Consider the following 20207-nt stretch of genomic DNA (forward strand, 5'->3'; position numbering starts at 1 on the left):
GCATTATGCTCTATTTACTTTAATTATTTTATTTCAATGTATTTTAATCTGTTCTAGATTTCCTTCTCAAGTACTTTTCACTGCTACAGTTTCAGAGTCCTGGTATTGTTCATGCTGTCACACTGTCACGGTTTACTGGGAGCCATCCTTAATGTCATTAGTTACACCTTTTCTTTTCTTTGTATAACAAAAGCTCAATTTAAATTTAAATTCAAGTCCTTTGCTGTGAAAAACACCAACTGCATCTTCCTCTCTGCTTCACAACATCAATGTGCTTCCTACTGTCCGGGGCCTGTTGGTGGTGTAATCATATCAGAGTCAAATGTCAGCGGCACGCAGATCAAGCTGCTGATTACTCCACTTTGGAATGATGAGGCTGTGGGAGAGGTCATGGGGTCAGCAGGCGAGGGGCCGAGTGTGTTTGTCGCTTTAATTACAGAGCACCAGTGGCAGCGCATTAACTCCACGGGGGAAGATTTAATTCAATATTCAACAGGGACACCTATCAGCAGGCGCTGCTTGAAAGGAAAAGAGAGGGGAAGTGTTAGATATCAGCTTTGATGTTTTTATATATTTGTGTAATGACCTTCATGGCGGTTATGTCGCCGGAGAAAAACAGTGCATACTCCGCCCTCTGTAAGTATGAAAGCCAGCACGCTCAACAGTGAAAGCCAGAGCCGGGGACAATCTGGCAACAGGTGTGCAATACTTCCACTTGACTTGGTTTCAAATTGCTGTTCTTTTAGATTTTCGCAGGACTTTCTTATCTCCGAAATGCACTCCACAGAGAGTTTCTCACATACAGTCAATTCTTTGTATTGCAAATGACATAACAGTATTACATAAGGTGGCTTAGAGAGCACAATGTATTGCTGCTTTAAGTCAGAGCCAAAGTGGTTTTCATTCCAATTCAGTTTGTTGATACATATAAATTAATTGTTATGCCCCAAATAAAACAGCACTTGCTGTTAGTTTTTTTAAGGCATAAAAATGGATTTCTGGAATTATTATGTTTCTGGGGATTCCCCTTTTCTCCAACTGAAAGAGTTAACAAGCCATGAACTGTAGAATGCGAACAAGCCATGAATGCGTATGAGGCATTTGTTTAATGGATCAGAAAGAATTAAATAAATTTCTGAAGTTTCATTCTCTCTCATTTCAAATTGTACTGGTTTCTAACCTGCTGGCCTGGACCCTCCAATGGGGTTGCAATATAAATCTGAAGGGTTTTAAGATGACCTAAAAAAAATAAGAGAGGAAAGATTTCTGCTGCACAATGTTATTCTTCATTAAAGTTAATTAAAATTTCCCAAATCTCAGGGATCTTCAGGACACAAAAACAACATTAAAATGCCAAAACAGTAAAATGAGATGAATTGCTTCCCCCTCACCTTACATGCACACTGGATGACATATTATTGTACTTGTATATCATTACAGCTGTTAAAGCAAAAACATTTATCACGTAAGAACTCCTTTAATTCTCCTGTTGAATGTTGTTTTTAGATTCTGGTTTCTTTCAGTGGAAATATATGTTATTTCTTCATTGCTACAAAGCAGTGGGCTAGAGAATTAATAATGCAGAATTAATTTGAACTGAATCAGCAGTAATCAATATCCTTCATTATTATCCTTCTCCAGAAATCAAGCGTCTGAAGGGAAGACAAGGATGAAGATCACAATGACTCATTTTAATAGCAGAATATTGCTCCGCTAATCCGATGTCCTGGTGTCTGTGTTCGCTGTCTGTGATGTAATCGTGTCCTTGAGAGCTGCTGCTCTGTGAGGGTCGCATTGGGTCGGGAGGTGATGTTACCATGATGCAACAGTGAGAAAGTACCTTGGCCTTCTCCAGCTGCACCTGGGCGTTTCTTTCCTCGACGACGTCCGAGTCCTGACGCTCTCCCTGCAGGAGAGACGGAGAGTAACGACAATTAGTTAAATCAATTCTCGTGGAAAATTATTTGTTGATTGAAAAAAATGAGAAAAAAAATAGATCAAAAGGAGTACCCAAATAAGCCCAAACGATATGCTTTAAAGTCAAATCAGCATAACTCACTTAAGCACATCATTCTCATAAAATGTTGGGATTGAATATCTATTTTTCAAGTGTCCTGTCCAGGAGAGGCAGAGATACACTGAGTTACATAAAACAGATAACACACGATACATCACAAGGTCAGATATAAACATTATCTGATGCAAAAGATCACATCTTTAAAACAACCAACGCTTGCCTCTTCAAGACAAGTGTAATTCAAAAAAGCAATAAACACAAAACTAATCTTTCTTATATATTAAAACCCTAAATTCATTAGATATTTTATGATCCAAATTCATCATCAAAACATCAGAAGCCAGATGAGAAAGCAGAAAGTTTCGACAGGCAATAAATGATTGCACTTCCATAAAGTTTGGGGACAGAAAATGTATTAATGAATGCAGGAGAGACTGGACATGTTGACTTTTAGTCATAGTTTCCTTATACCTATATCAACATGATAATGTGTGAAGTGAGACCTCTCTTTAGCACCGACACAGTGCTGTGGAGAAAGGTTTTGCTTTGCTAGACTTTCCTAAGTTAGACCCTCCCTCACTGGTAAATGCTCACATCTTTTTAACTTAATTTCCACAGTATTAATAAGACAATTGGCAGCTCAGCCTATGCCATTCCCAATCAACGACTATATGAGATGCAAGCTCCGTAAAACATTTATAAAAGGTGCTGCATAAATTAAGTTTAATATTATTATTAGTAGTACTAATGCAGGCTTTCTTCTTTTTAATCCCAAATCTCAAAGCCCAAAGGTACATTTCCTCAGACTTGGCAAAGCTCATCACAGACAACATTATTCAGCTGTTCTTTCAGGCTGAGTAGTACTCCTCTCTGATAAAAATAACCAAAATAAAACTGGTGGAGTGTCGCTTTAAATTCATATATGTGAGGAGCTATAATGGTGTATGTTTGTTCCAAGTATTCAGGTTTTACAGCTTTCTTACTCCACTTATATTTAAGGAATATGATTCACAGATATTACATTGTTTATTATATATTTCTGTACTCTTTGAAGCATATATACAAAAAAATGTTTTTAATTACATTCGGTCTGAGGACATTACCATTACTCTATTGCGACTCTTTTTGAACACGACTGCTTGTTAATTAACGGAGCATCGTGCTGCTGCAGGCATTGGTGTTCACGCCCTTTTTGGGTCAACTGTATTCTGTATTGCGTCTAATTATCCTCAGTAGGTTTTCCACAGTTCAGTTTTGGATAGATTCCAACCTCTTATGAAAATGAAACTGCAGGAATCAAACACTGATTGAATTCCTCACTGTTCACATGCCTCTCATTTACTTTATGTATCCCAAAAGCCTCCTGCCTTTAATCGTCACGACGTGTTGAAGCAGATCGTTCCTGTGACACTGAGGTTTATGTTCCATGTATCCCAACCATTAGATTGTCCCCTCAAAGACATGATTATTAACGCCCTCTGTGTCATAGCCAAGAGGTAGCACGGGCCTCTGCGTCAATCTGGCACTCAAGATACACACTTGCATCCCAAAGTCACAAAGAATCAGCTCTGTAGACAGTCTGCTCAGTCTGGTGCATTTTAACACGGTGATTCTCAGGCCTCTGTGACTTTCAGAGTGTCGTAAACAATAATAGAGGTATTCTGTGTATATTAATGACATGAAACTTTGTTAAAGGCCACGATATTTTACACAATATTAAACTGAACTATGCGCTGTGTGACGCTAGTGACTTTGACGATGACTTGATTATACACCATGTCATTACTATAGGCCAAAAAAAGTTATGAAGAACCTATCTTCAACTCAAAAATACTCAGCTATAATAGTTTGTATTAGATAATTACTTTAAGTGGAAAGACAGAGGGAGAGCTGCAGGAAGGGAGGTGAGAGGGGAAAGGAGACTGTACCAGTAGAGAGTGGAGTGAGGATACATGAGAAAACATTTAAAAGAAAAAGAGAAAGGCTAAAAGAAAGAAAACAATATCATGCATTACACAAGAAAGGAAAAAGGGGCTATTGTGAGAGAAAACTACAGTGGGAGAAAATGCAGCATACTGGTTCCTAATATCATATTCAAAAAGTAAAAACATCACATTGGATACAACAATTACAAAACATATGGCTCAATTACAAATTGAACTCAAAATGTCCCAATAAATGTTCAACTGTGAAGCAAAATAGAAATGGTCCATAGCTCAGAAAGCAGAAAGAAAATAACCTTGTAGGCAAGTAAGGCCTCAAATAATGTGTCACAGGAAGGATGAAGACATGACGTAGGTATTAATAAGGTGGTGGGATAGTGTTGGTAATTAGCGGAGAGAATTAGTTACAGAAGCAGGAGGATGCGGAGAGACTTCAACATGACGAGGAGGGAATAATAGAGGAGGAGGAAGGAAATCTCCGCGGGGCAGAATTATGACCAGGCATGGCTCTCTGTTTACCCACGGCTGGTGTAGACATCTGTTCGCTCAGCACCCGCCTCTCCTGCAAGCCAATGTCACCCAGCCAACGGTACAAAACGCCCCCGCTGAATTATTAAACAATGTTGCGCTCTACTGCAGGTGAATTAAAAAATGTCTGGTGAAGAGCTGTAAAACATTATGTGTATTTTGTGAATTATCAACTGGCTTTTTATTTTGTTCTGCATTAGCGTTAATTTGAATTTGTACCCAAAGAAAAAGTCACAGATTATATTGTGTCCACATCATTCAGATATGATTAAATATTGCTTAAATCGTAGCTTTTGTGATGGTTCGGCTGTCTCAGGAACCAAAGGCTTCAGTTTATAGAAAATGTGACCCTAGACTGTATTTTACAAACAAGCAAGACTAATTATAATACTTTCAAATATATTATTTTTCACATCAATGTTTTTTTATGTCTGTCTTGTAATTTTTCCCAAGCATCTGGCTGGAGCTATGTACTTCATATCTATTAATAGAGCTAAATCGATTAATTGACTAGTCAATCAACAAAGAATAATCTGTAACTATATAAACCAATTATTTAAATATCTTTTAAGCAAAAAAAGCCAATAAATTCTCTGATTCCAGCTTCTGAAATGTTTGTGATATATTAAAAATATATATATTTTTGGACTGATGGTTTGCAAAAACAAGCAATTGTTAGACTAAATCCCCAGTAGGCGTGAGTATTTTTATGACACTGTACAGACAAACTGGTGTATTATTTAAATCTGTAAATAATAATTATTTGCAACCCTATAATTATTTTCGACAGAGCACCTTATGTGATTAAAAGAATATCAAGTGATACAGTTCAGTTCAGTTAGAGAAAAAATCCTCTTTATTGGACAATATTACCAATAAGAACTCCAAGCTATTATACTGCAGTGCAGTATTTAATATTTCTTATCTATTCCTTTTTTTTACATTATTTAAAAAAAATGTCCAATATGGCTCCATATTTGTCTAATTCAGTCTTTTATTCAAACTCTTTGGCCACTTCTTCATTCATTCTTCCATCTCCATCTCTTCTCCAATCCCCCTAACTTCCTTCATTCCTTACTTCCTTTCCCCTTCTGCGAGAGCCACGCCGGCCCATTAGCGTGATTACGTGGCTCGGAGCGTGGGCAAAGGAAGGTGAAGGATAAGGATGATGGGAGGGTTGATGAACAACTAAAGCCACTTTCTCTGGTGTGCTACCTGAAGGTGACTCCTTTCCCACTCAAAAGCGTTTACACAGCTCTTTCCGCACTGGCCAGTGGAGTACATTAGGAAACCGGCTTCTGATTGGGGAGATGGACTCCATCCCTAAACTGAAACAATCACAGCCATCGAGGCACCGGCAGCCAGCTGGCTGGCTATGAGAACTGCGATTCCCCAGAGGACAAACTGAACTCTGGACGGGGTCTGAAAGAAATGCTGAGATGCAGCTTATGTTTACATTAGAGATACTGCACTACCGATCTTAACTTAGCAAAATGAAAAGTTACTTGGTCTAATAATAAGATACATACAGCAAATGTTTTAACGCCCTGCGTAGCTTGTATTGTGGTAAATGGGCTTAAAAAAGAGAATATTGTTGTGTGCAAAAATACAACAAAGTTAATTTAACCACATGAGCTTCAGACCAAAAGAAACATACTGCAGCACAAAAATACTGACACAAAGGAAAAAAGAGAAGCCTGTGTGATTTAGGAGAAACCTTCACGTTACTTCACGATACTCATTCAGTTCAGTCTTATAACTGGATGTTGATGATTGAAAAGCTCAGGGAAGCTGCTGTGCACGGCTCCTCATTGAAAGTTGGGAAGTTAAACTGACATTTAGTCCAACCAAACCAGTTAGTCCTCATCCTGGACGTTCTCTGTTGTTGTTTGCAAACACTAACAATGACGCATAAATCTCATCTTTGTGTGTCTTGGACACATTTTGTCTTGAGTCTGTCCAGAGAAATCAAGAAGACGCGCTTAATTGGAGTTTTGTTCAAACAGTATGATACCGTTCTACAAAAAAAGTATTTAAGGATGAGAAACAAATAGTTGGTTTGGCAAATGTACGTCAGGTTAACATGACTAAACGGGGTTAAGTTATACACTGCGTTACACTCAAACTAAATCCATATTTCAGCCATTTAATTCAAACAAACTTAAAATTTTCACAATTGCTGTGAAAAAGTGGTTCAGAAATAATGGTTAAATGTGCTTTTTGTCTGGTTAAGTGACAGCAGGTTGTCTCAGTTGTCTACATTGTAAGGCAAAGCCCCTAAATATCCCCTATAAACCCCTATATAATGTATATAACATAATAATTCTTAATTTAAGACACCATCTTGACAATATCCCAAGCAGACGTAGCATTCATCCATTGCAGCAGATAGTACACACTTGTGTCACTAAGGATACCATTCCTTCTGCACATTCCCTCTACAAAGGGGGAGACGTTTCCATGGCAACCATTGAGAAAAATATGCCATGTCGACATAAATGACTCCCACAGAGGAAAATACTCCTCTAGCTGTAACTCGTATGCTGTAATGCGTCCTTACCTCCATTAACAGTAATTGAGCAGTTCATTCAAATCAATGGGAGATCAATAGAGGAGCTATTGAAGTGACACTTAGATCTCCGGCCGAGAATGTCAGTATAATTAAGTCAACTCGGCAATGTTCAACATCACTGCTGCTGTACTTCTCACAGTGGAAGACGTCAAACATCCAATGGTAAAGTGTCATTCAAGCTGGCAGCATGCCAGGACAAAGTGTAAGCATCAAAGAGTCCACATGAACCATGTGAGAATGTTACTGCACAAAGACCGAAGGATTATGTCTGGATGAAGGGTGGGTGGTCGACCAAAAAAGGGTGTTTGTGTGTGTGTTAGAGCCCACCAGGCTCTGTTATTCTGATTGTTTGTATTTAGAGATGAAGTGTGTGTTTCTCTTGCAACCCGCTATGCAACATTTCTGAAGCTTTCTGCTCTTTGCTGGCTGTTCTCCAGGTTCTGCTGTTTTCTATGTCTCATTTGGTAGCTACGAAAAGACGAGGGTTAAGAGTTTCCACCTCACCACACACAGCAGCTCCAGCATGAGCTGAGCTGTGGTTTCCTCAGCCCTGTGGCAACTGAGTGTCCCTTTGTGACAACTCAGTAAAGGACAGTGAGCTCCAGAGCATGGTGGTTGGTGAAAGCACCATGACTCTAACAACATCCACTGCTCGGCCAAATAGGTTCATCATGCTGGACTTTACAGTGAACTTTGTGAATCTTGACAATCAAATGTTTATGAGAATAAAACAAGGAAGTAATAATCACAGCAGTGTGCTTGGATCGATGGATATTAAACCTGCGACCAGCTCAGCTTTTGACTTGGTCAAAATGCAAAAACAAAAGAAGTAAAATAGATAATTAGAAATAAAATAAAATCCAACCAAGCAGGACAGCTGCAAAAAATGGTTTGATTGCTACTTACGTTCAACATGTTTCATTATTTTTTATTATTAATTGCCATGTTTCAAATACTGTGACATGCCCATCCTGTCTGTCTCATCTGTCAGTGTAGAGTTTAGAGTCAATAGTGGGTCAGTTGTTGCTCACAAAAGGTAAATTCTGCATAAATGCCCACAGGGATGTACAGAAAGAAGATTCAGCCACCAACTGCCAGCTGCCTAAAATTGCCTTTGCATCTAATGTACCAAACTTTTATTTCTAAAACTGCGGATGCTAAAATGACTCCTCCCATTAACAACTCTATTGGAAATCAGCCTGTGCTTTGATCTGGTGTGAACAGGAAAATATATTTTTCATTAGAAAAGATTAAAACTGTAATGTGTTTACTCATATTACAGGATATTCTAGTTGATCTGCAGAAATAGAAACTTTTAAATTAATTAGCTTCATTAAAAACTTTGCTAGTGAGCTTCAGTGGATTGTTACTTATTTCCAATGAGCCCAGGTTTTCACAAATTCCTAATTTTCCCCTATAAACAAATTTCTTGTATTAGCTCTTTCTGCTGCAGAGGAACAGTGACATTCCACCTGACAACACCAATCCTCTTGCAGTTGAGCTGCTGATCATTTACTTTGATGAGTTTTCAGGATACTGTGCTGATTTCTTTGCTTCTCTGTCTCTACTTCATTAACATGCAATATGTGTTCGGTTTTCTCCGATCCCCGTCTAATCAGCTGCCCTGCATCATCTGTCTGAAGGAGACTGGCTCCATGCCCTCTGCCTGATGCTACCACAGAGCAGATATGGCCTGGCTGGCACCACCACATTTACTTTGGCACCGGCCTCCGTCTGTGGAGTTAAAGGCTTCATCCCGGCACTTTAGATCCCCAATTATAGATCAAGAGTGGCAGCGGATCTGTGCAGCACTAAAGGAAATGTATGTCTATACAGTATGTTAATATGGGTTGCATTATTACCGATGTCGCCAGTTTGTGGTTTGAAAAAGAAAGTTTAGAGTAGAAGAAAATACTACAATTTATTAACAGTCCGCACCCCTCTTAGTTTTCTGTTGTTACACTGGTCAAGCTTTCCTGCATCCCATATTCACACATATGCAGTTCCCCATGACCATTCACATTATCAGTCATCTTTTTGAAACAATGACTCCTTGAATTCAGGCGTAGGTAGATAATATCAAACTTCCCATTTATAGTCGACGGCCGTAGATTTTGTGGAAAACTGCTGCTACAGGTTTAATCAGCTGTAGCTAACTAGTTAATTAGGCTAACGTCAGCTTCATAGGATGGTTGGAAACACTGTCTTTGGCTGACTTTTTAAGGTTTCAAGCTGAAGCTGCATGTTCCAAACAAAAAGTCATCATCCACGTAGATGGAAATAAAGGAACATTATTCTTGTATTGCAGTGTGAAGCTAGTTAGTCCAAAGAAAAATGTGAGATCAGATAATTATATAACCAGTTTTAGGTGCTTAGCTTTTATACTTGAACAAACAACACAGAAGTTATGTTTTCTTTCAAAAAGCATGTTTCACTTTAAATGTAACAAGAGAAACAGCCTGGTCTCACTACTAGGGCGTCAAATACAGAGTCCTTGAAGCCTTCAGTTCAGTGATTTGAACGTCGCTATCTTGGAAATCTTGCAACCAATGAGCCTTGTACGGCTCTGGTTGGGCATTGACCTGTCAATAACAGTAAGCCCCCTAAAGCATACTCCACTGTATGGTCTATCTTACCCTAAATGGGACCATCATTTACTAAATGAACATCATGCTGTATTGAAGAAGACTTGAAACTAGCAATTTGAATATTAATATGAAACAGATTTCTGATTCAGAAAAAAACTGGTTCAAAGTAACCCTTGGTTTGCAGAAACTTAAAATGCCCACATTTGTTCTGGCGACTGGGTTGTCAGGCCTTACACTGATTGTAAAGGTAATGATACATTGAGTAACATACATTTTTTAACAACATATACGATTTTAATATCATTTTGCTGATGACTACTACTCAAAAAAACCATTTACTTCTACATAAAGAATCTGCAAATTTGAAGGAACATGAAAAAGAAAAAAATGATTTGCCTGGAAGACAATTGCAGCATCAAAGACCAAATTGGAAAGAATCATTACAGGCTAGGAAAAAATAGATTGTGTATTTGGGCTCCTCTCTCTGGGTCATGATTGTCTCTGAGTAAGGAGATTAAGATAGCATGCGTCAATCCAGGATTTAGAGCGAGAGAGACAAATGCAACCTCCTCACAGACAGCCAACGCTACTGCTTGGACCGCATGGACTCAAGCTCTCCGACAGTCATCAGATATGCAATAACAGCATTAATATCAGCGATACAACTTAATTTCTGGCTTGCCTGGCTCCTGTAACAGATACATTTAATCTATCATTCATCGTTCATAGATAGCAAGTTTCTCTGCTCTTCTGCAAGGCACTTAATTATGATGCAACATGATTACTGCTGGTATAAGGAGGGGTGTGTAGGGGGGGGTATTAAGAAACACATTCCAAAAATAACATGGCAAGCATTCCTGTTATGATCCTCTCACCTATTGCACTTATTGAACCACCACTAACACTAAAACTGTCATCTCTGTCACTCTTCTACAGTATGAAAAACATTGAGAACATTTCTTTGGGAGGTTAAACACAAAAAAAGATGGATACATAAAAATAAGAAAATGCTAGCATCAACTTGGAAACCATCCTAACCCCAAAGAAAAGAGGTCTACTCGTCTTATTGCTCCACTTCCTGCCCGGAAGGAGAGCAGGTATCTGGATGTAATGCCCCAGGGCACAGCTACTAAGAGGCTTTTCCTATTCTAGGTAACAAGCAGTGGGCCAGCAGCACATTCCAGCACACTGTAATGCAAGACAGGAGGACATCCAGAGACTGAGAGGTTTCCACAACTCCACTTTGTAACCCTCATGTGTTATCTTATATTATTGCGTTTGAGTCACAGAGTTGATCATGATCTGTTTTAGTAAAAACACAGAGATCTTTGAAAAACAAAATATTGTTTTATAACAATTAATGTTGTTCTGAAAGTATTTTAAGAAATCCCTAATCTTGATCAGATTTTCTGGCCACTTAGGGGCAGAACAAACAAGATATTAACCCAACGTTGACAACGGTTGGGAGTGCATGTACAGTACAGATTGGGCAGGTGCTAGCAAAGATTGTGATGTTAGCCAGGGCTAGCAAAATGTCAGGATTTGGGCAAATGTTTTACAAAGAGTTTAACCAGAGCAAGGCCATACAACAATGCTATCATTGTCTTGACATTTTGCTAGCTCTGGCTAATGTTACACTCTCCGCTAGCACCTGACCGATCGGTACTGTGCATGTGCATTCATATCTCACCCATCAAGGGTTATTAGTAACCTGTTAAATAATACTAATACTAAAAATAATATATATTTTTTAATGCACTTGTGTCGAATCAGTACTCGGTATTGACCAATACACTAGTTGAGAAGCAGAATCAATTAGGAAAAATCTGCTATCTGAACTGCTCTGTTCTTAGTCTCCTAAAGGGTAAATGCTCTTAAGCTACTATGTTCACAAGCTAGTCGCTAACTTTGTCTGCCTTGTTTGGTGCTGAACAGGTACAGTACTGTGTTCTGTGCTGCCTGATGGAGCCACAAACGAGATAGAGTTAAAAAAGTAGTTAAGCTAAAAAGAATTACGTTTTTTTTTTGTTGTTTCTTAAGTTGAATTCCTTTACAAGCAGCTAGAAATACACAAACTCTTACAAGTTATAGTCAGATAATATACCGATGATAAAACGTTTTAATTTTGGTTCACGGTAAATTAAGTGAGAACACTTGTTTGGATTAAGAACAAAGAATTGCAGCAACAACAGAAATACCAACATTATTGTGCAGCAAACAGAATATTTCTTCAACCCGGAAGGTTAGAAGAGTCTTGAAGGATTCTGCATACACCTTCATACACCTTCATACACCTTCATACACCTTCATACACCTTCATACACCTTCATACACCTTCATAGTGTTGTTAAACAACCCTCTGCAGTTCACAAATAGCTTTGTGACTTGAATGCAACGGTAATGCATGAGAAGCACAAAGGGGTAGTTTCTCACCAAAAGAGACCCTCTGTATGTGTTTCATATAATAATAATAATAATAATAATAATAATAATAATAATAATAATAATAATAATAATAATAATAATAATAATAAAGCCTTTATTAGTCCCACAATGGGGAAATTATTTCTCTGCATTTAACCATCCCGGAGGAGCAGTGGGCTGCAATGAAGCGCCCGGGGAGCAACTTGGGGTTAGGTGTCTCGCTCAAGGACACCTCGGCATGTTGCCGGTGGAGGGGTTTGAACCACCAACCTTGTGGTTACGGGACAAGCGCTCTACCGCACATGAGGTACCCAATATGGGTATTGATTTATAAGTAAAATACTTTTTTCTTGCAGAAGAAAGATGCATCTCATGAAATCAGTATGTGCGTTGATGGATTTAACAGCATGAGGAAGAGGAACTTGACTAAAACCTACTGCTGTATAATATAAAACATGTACAACATGTGGAGTGAAAACGTGCACAATTTCAGTTCCAAAACCAAATTTTGGTTTTGACAGCAAATCCATGCACAAGTGGAAGATAAGGGCAAGAGATTGAATCCATCTGATCCTGGTTATGCAATTTTCTCGTGGCTTTACACCAGACACATGACATGTGGATACGTCTCTATCGGCCCTGTGCGTTGAGACTGCTTCAGTGAGTGCAATGATGTGGAAGGGCCTCACACAAGGATTAACGCAGTGCAACAGATGGTGCATCCTCCTACCCTTCCTGTACACACACACACACACACACACACACACACACACACACACACACACACACACACACACACACACACACACACACACACCTACACACACACACACACACACACACACACACACACACACACACACACACACACACACACACACACACACACACACACACACACACACACCTACACACACACACACACACACACACACACACACACACCACACACACACACACACACACACACACACACACACACACACACACACACACCTACACACACACACACACACACACACACACACACACACACACACCTACACACACACACACACACACACACACACACACACACACCTACACACACACCTACACACACACACACACACACACACACACACACACACACACACACACACACACACACACACACACACACACACACACACACACACACACACACACACACACACACACACACCACACACACACACACACACACACCTACACACACACACACACACACACACACACACACCTACACACACACACACACACACACACACACACACAAAGAGAACACCAGAATACTGGATATATTTTACCTTTTTCTTGGGCGGCATGGTGGTTGAAGCTGTCCACTAGTGTTCTCCCACGGTTGTGACGACCAGATCAGATTATGGTTCAACTGGCTCCAGTGAATGAGACATGGACAGGTGAGCCATGAGACTGAGTTTACCTGTGACAGGTGATGGGTCCGATGACGTTCGTTAAAGTTGAACAAAACAATGTTCCCGAGAAACCGCGTTGTGCGTAAAGGAGAAATATTCCACCGGAGACACGGACGGGTTCCGAGAGGGTTCCACTTCAGACTGTGCTGTGGGTTGAGTGTAGTTGCCCTCTCCTGAGTCCTGGGGTATTAAAGGCTTATTCCTCTGCGGCATCTGTTGCGCCGCGCACCGGACCAAGAAGGTGTCCAACCGCAAGCAAAGCGAGGATTGTGTCACTTATGTTGTGTTGTTGAGCAGAGTTGGCTCCCCTCCACTGTGTGATGCAGTGATGACTAGTGTGTGTGTGTGTGTGTGTGTGTGTGTGTGTGTGTGTGTGTGTGTGTGTGTGTTTCCAAACAACTTCCTGAGGTTTGGCTGCACAAATATGAGTATTATAATGGCCTTGTTCCAAAATAGAAAGATGAAATTGAAAAGCAAAGCAGGACATAATTCCTTTGTGCCGCACACAACTACAAACAGATCCACACATCATCATCATCATAGTGATATTCTTTCACCACATTGGTTCAGTGTCATTATGTCACAGCTTAAAACACTTTGCCTGCCAAGTATCAGCCACACACACAGACATCACAGGTTTTCTTCTTATATCCTTAAGTTACCTTCACATTAAGCACCCTTAAGGCATGGTTGATGATTAAAAGGATTTGGATCTTTTTCTCTCGAGGATACTTTCATCTCTTCAAGTCAAACCGTTCAAATAAAACAATTTGTGGAGTGTTAAATGACGCTTTGTGTTAACTTCATGTCCGCAATCGAACCATCACCTGTAAGTATGTCACACTGATGGCAAAACTGGAGCCATTGCTTCATAACTAAGAATACTTATTGAATTACTGACTGAGACTGATCGTAATAATCAGTCTGCCTGTCCTCATCTGCGCTATGGTCCTTCCTCTGCTGCCTGCTCTACTAATAGTGACAGTATAATGGGACTATAGTGGACCCAGCAGAAGGATTGCTTCGTCAAGAACTTTATGAGGTGACTTAAACCCTCCTGTGTCTCCAACATTGATTGGAAATATGCCGTGAGTAGTAAGGAAAGAGGGGCAGTAGTGTCATTGGTGTCCTCTAAGCCTTGAGGAAATGACTGCTTTAATGGGCAGAGGACTTTATTCGAACATATACATCTCACCACCTGGGTACCAGCATGTTGGCCATCAGCATTCTGTTGTGACACTGACCTCTGGGTCACACACACATGTACTTATCAATATCTCTACTGCTGGAGAAGATATTGCCATCAGAGGTCACACCACTGTGATCACACCATCTGTGACAGAGAAAGAGACTGTAAATGGAAGGTCCCAGGATTAAGCCCATGACCTGGGGTTTAACCACACTTGGGGCTTTACAAAATCTGCTCCATGACACCTCAAATCTCCTCTAGTGAGAGACAGCTTTCCTCCAAATGCCAACAAAACATTCAAACAGAGTCCCTGCTTACTTTGACTGTAAAGTTTGTTACATAAGGAGGTCTGATCGTTGCTGTGCTGCCGAAACGAGCCACCTATGGAAGAAGCTAAAATGTTCTTCACACCCACTGAAGCATTAATACATTATGTTTTATCCAATGCAAACACACAAAAACAGTTGATCGTAAACACCTTGAGCACCAATCAATGGCAGCTGGAACATACAAGAATGAAGTATTGCATATTTCCATGTGTCTCCTCCATTGTTGTGCATGCGGTGTGTTGCAACAGCGGTGAAATGAGCAGAGCGGTTCAAATTTGTTGAACTTTGACCAATGGCCAAGGCTTCAATTAAAGATGGACAGCAAATTAATAAGGAGTATTTCTAAATATAATATTGCAATAACAATATCATGAACAATCATGAGACCAAACTGAAAATGTTTTCTGTGTGAAAGGTCAGCCTGGGGATTCAATTTCATGCTGTCAACATGCTGTTCCAGTGTGTTTAGTGATTTAACTGATTTTATAATCACACAGTCTTTGCAAAAGTTATTTTTCCTGGTATTTAGCAGTTTATGAGAGATTAAAAACCTTAAATAGTTGGAAACAAACATCCTGACCGGTTGCAAAGCGGCACAAGTGGCAGAAGTGCTTTTGTTTTTCTGCCATAATGTGACAGCGGCCTCAGAATGAACATGGTGATGCATTATTCTTTGCTAAGAAGAGATATAAGAAACATTCTATTCACCTGATCAACCACTATCACTCGACGCGTTCTTAAAGAACCGGTCATCTCACTCCCATACAAAGCAGCACACGTGTTCATGTGCACATGTGCTCTCACACATTCATAAAACAAACATCTGTCCCTAAGCTTCTTACAACCAACGTGTGTGTGTGTGTGTGTGTGTGTGTGTGTGTGTGTGTGTGTGTGTGTGTGTGTGTGTGTGTGTGTGTGTGTGTGTGTGTGTGTGTGTGTGTGTGTGTGTGTGTGTGTGTGTGTAAGTGTGCTGTCAAGCTGGGGACAGAAGTGCACGGCCCGCTGAGGCAGAGATGACAATTTCAGGCAAAGCTCCAACCCTCGGCCTTCCACTCTGCCTCCGCTGTGTCCACACAGCTACAAAACCACACATATGCCCTCAACTGGAAAAATAACTCATCATTGCCTGCAATTGGACGCAACCAAAAAGTATTTTCATAAATAATTAATTTCAGCACACGTTAGCCCCTCCCATTTCACACTCACTGATTTGAGCCCAATCATCACCTTTTTCTTTTTTGTTAATGCTCTTTTATTTTGATTGGCATAAAGCCGCCTGAGGAAGAGCACAGTAGGCTTCAGGATAGTTTTGACTGCACAGCTGTTGGACACATCAAGGCAGATGTGCAAAAGAGCCGTCAAAGACAATGGATTTATTCTGCTCTGTTTTCTATCTGGCGTCCTAAATTAAGCCTATAACACATGCTCCTCCTCGGATAGGAATGACGCCGAACTGCTATATGTGGAAATTATATAAATATATATATATATATACAGTATATATATATATGTAGCATTCATTTTGAGAAATGACCGCCAAAGATAACAAATTCCAAAGCAGATAAGGCTGGCAAAAAATATAAAAGCACTCAAACTGAACTCCCATAATCCCCCTCCATCCCCTCTCTACTCCTCCCCCCACCTACCAGCCAGAGAGGCAGTACTCACCCATGAGACATTTTTGTTCCTGGGCACTTTTGACATGGCTTGCAGACGGAGAGGTCAAGGGGCCCGACTCCTGAAACGCTCAGCGTCCTCACACACACACACACACACACACACACACACACACACACACACACACACACACACACACACACACACACACACACACACACACACACACACACACACACACACACACACACACACACACACACACAGATCCAAGTCCACCTTCAGCAGCCCGCTCGGAGACGGGCTTTTTCATTTGACGTCCTCCACTGCTTCGCCCCCCTTGTGCCAACAACACTCACCAGATTTACATCTGCCTGGAGCTTCGCCCTCCAATCACACCCGGCTAAACATGATCCGAAACTGACTCAAGGAGGAGGAGGAGTGGGAGTGAGAGGAAGGAACAGAGATAGGATAACAGCAGAAGTGCCCGTTCAGAGGCAGAAATAGAACATGCAGGAAAGTTCCTTTGGTTTTTCACCTGAATCCTTCTCTTGCTGCCCCTTGGGCAGTGGCTGTATGCTTCTCTTTTCAGATTCATAAACCCCGTATGAGTATGCAACCAAACATCTGGCTGATGCCCCTCCTCCGTGATGCCGGAGGCTGGGGCAAGCAAACGGCCAATCCTGCCCTCCTAACATCTGGGAGAGGAGAGATTGAGGAGAGATGGATTGGAAGAAGAGAAGTGGAAAGGATGGGTGGGAGGAATATGGCGATAGATGTCAGAGAGGAGAGCAGAGCTGGGGAGATGGAGGTACAGTGAGTGTATCAGGATGGTGAGAGAGACAACTCCACAGACTGGAGAGGGCCAGTCAGCAGAGGGCCGACACAGACTGGAGGGCAGGTTACTGATCCCTAACATGAGATTATAGAAAAAACATGTTACATTGAATGGCTTGTTGTAAAATACATAATGTTTCTCCATAACGTTCCCACAAAGATAGAAAAGCACATTTGTAATTTTGAATACTCTTAATGATCGCGTCTGTGTTCATGTCATCGGACATTTTTGATTGTCATCCATGACGGTGGCTGGTCAGAGAGAGGAGGAGATGGACTGAGAGAATAAATACAGACAAACGTCTCTATCTGCCAATCCCAAATCCCAAACTCAGTTTTAAGACTCTGGAGCTCTGGAGTCACAAAGTCCTGAATATACTGCACCTCAAGCAACTGTAAATGACAGGAAAGATGTGTTTTCAAAGGAGTAGTTAAACATTTCGGGAAATGAGACATTACCTATCTTTATTAGAGTGATATAAGATGATCGATACTGAACAACTCTCATGTCAGTACTTAAAGGCAGACAAGAGGTGATCAGTTAAATGTAACATAATAGCAAGCAGGTGGAAACAGCTAGCCATCTCTCCAAAGCAACAAATCTCTGTCTGTCTGTGGGTATGTCCTTTGCTTATCTCGAGTACCGTTTAGTGCAGTATCGAATTTGGTGCAATTTGGACATGTGACACATTCAATATTAATATATTTTGAATAAACAAGCGACCAACGCTATTGTCATACTAATCTATATATTTACCGACTGAAAAATCTCCACTAATTAAATGAATGCACTACTTTTTAAAAGCCAATGTTTACAACCACAAGCTTAAGAGCTAGGGCATTCAGAGGATGTATGGCTTTTATAGGTTTATTCACAATACAAGGGTTCCTGAACAGTTTCCCAGAACAGAAGTGCTGCCTGCCAATAGCTGAAATTTTATTTTTTTTCAGAAATCTCCAACTGTCAAAAGTTTTTAATACCATATCACAAAATGGCTTTTTCTATAGTGTCGACACAGTATTGGTGTCTTAATGTGGTATTTTCCAGGGATTTCTGATCATTTTTATTACATTTCTGCAGTGGTAAAAAATTGTCATGTTTAGCATCAAATCTGTGTAACAAATGCTATCAAGACCCACAATTTTTTATTGCAAACACATGCTTCTCTGTAATTGTTGTGAATATTACATTAAAAACTTAGAAACTAGTCAGACATGGTAAATGCAAAACAAGAATTGCAACAGCTAACATGTGACCCCTTTTACTTCTTTTAACTGGATTGCTAAGAATAAGTAAATAAATATTTAAATAGGTGAGACTGAGCAACCCTGAGGAGCTTTTCCTGTCCTACACAGATACTCGTCTGTGATCTACAATCACATCGCCTCCGGTGAAGTGGAAAATAGCAGTGTGAGTGTTGAGTGTGGAAACAAGTCAATACCGACCACAGCTTCAGGGTGTTTACCAAATCCACAGGATTTTGATTCAGCGTTATAATCAATGTCCGCCTCAGCGCTGTATGGATCTGCGGCCATTATAGATTCACCTCGACAGAAGTTGGCTTCAGGAGGAGAGGAATCACAACTACCTCTGCAGTCAAAAATATTCAAGAGATGCTTCATCCGGCACATGAAATGAGATCTAGTACCCAAAACCAAAAATGTCCAAAATAACACTGGAGGTAAGAGCTAAGTGTATTTCCTGTACATGAAACAAAAGTCAGCAGGCTATACTGGTCACTGCTATAGTGTCTCCAACATGTTCCTTCTCCTCTTCAGATTTAAAACTTTATACATCTGAGAAGAATATTGTTTACATTTCAGTAATCAGATTTTAAAAACTTTTCTTTCTAAATGGATCCCCCCCGAACCGATATGTTTGTATCTGACTTTTGTTGCATGTCAAACTTTAGGGTTGGAAATCTTCTTCAACAAATGTTTTGTTATATTTGTTAAAATTTTCATTACACCCTGTGAGCAATCAATGCATCAACAGCTTTAACCAAAAAAAAAGAGTATCTGTGGCTGTTGCATAAGCAGTAGAACAGCAACATGTCTTAAGCTCCTTTTTAGAGCCAGGAAAGCACTTAAGGTAAAGCCAGCTCTGTTCTCTGCCAGCAAAGGCCACACCTAGAGGAACATTTCTCAAACAAAAAGAAAAATTTAATTTAAAAAGGCAGGTGACTTATGCTGGAAAGTTAAAGATGTGTTATTTTTGATTTTAGCAAAACTGACATAAAAGTTTGTACTAAAACAGTTGTTTTTGGAGTGATGTTCCCTACAGAGACTGTTTCATTTTGTTTAATTTGAATAGTTTTAAAAAGCACGATGAAAGAAAACTATCCGATAGTCCATAATAAAAAAGCAAAGATAAAAAAAAAGTCTGATAAAATAAATTAAAATATGTTTATTTTCTTATTTTCCAATCTAGTAAGTATTTTTTGGGAGGAACCACTGTCATAAACCAAGTTGTGACTTACACTGATCTTTTTTTAACATCATTGAAGACTGCGAGGCTCAGCAAATGAAGTGAAAATAAAGGATAAGTAATGTACTTTCACTACATTAAGCAGAAGCACGTTAACCATTCATCAAAATCTTCTCAAGCCATCCAAAAAACACAGTGCATCCAAAAAACAAATTTTTTTTTTGGACTTTAAATGCATTTGCTCGGTTCAGGGTTTGTACTTGTGCTAAACTGTCTTCTTG

General features: G+C 40.0%; 1 protein-coding gene across 1 annotated transcript in view; it reads right to left on the reverse strand.

Moving 5' to 3' along the window:
* cacnb2b (calcium channel, voltage-dependent, beta 2b) overlaps nt 1-20207 on the reverse strand; it is a 32116-nt gene that overhangs the window by 10900 nt on the left and 1009 nt on the right. Inside the window, exon 2 of the mRNA XM_054626619.1 lies at nt 1841-1906. Coding sequence (XP_054482594.1) covers nt 1841-1906 — 66 coding nt within the window. The remainder of the gene's footprint in view (nt 1-1840; nt 1907-20207) is intronic.

Source organism: Anoplopoma fimbria, chromosome 3 (genome assembly GCF_027596085.1).
Source record: "Anoplopoma fimbria isolate UVic2021 breed Golden Eagle Sablefish chromosome 3, Afim_UVic_2022, whole genome shotgun sequence".
Classification (NCBI taxonomy): Eukaryota; Metazoa; Chordata; class Actinopteri; order Perciformes; family Anoplopomatidae; genus Anoplopoma; species Anoplopoma fimbria.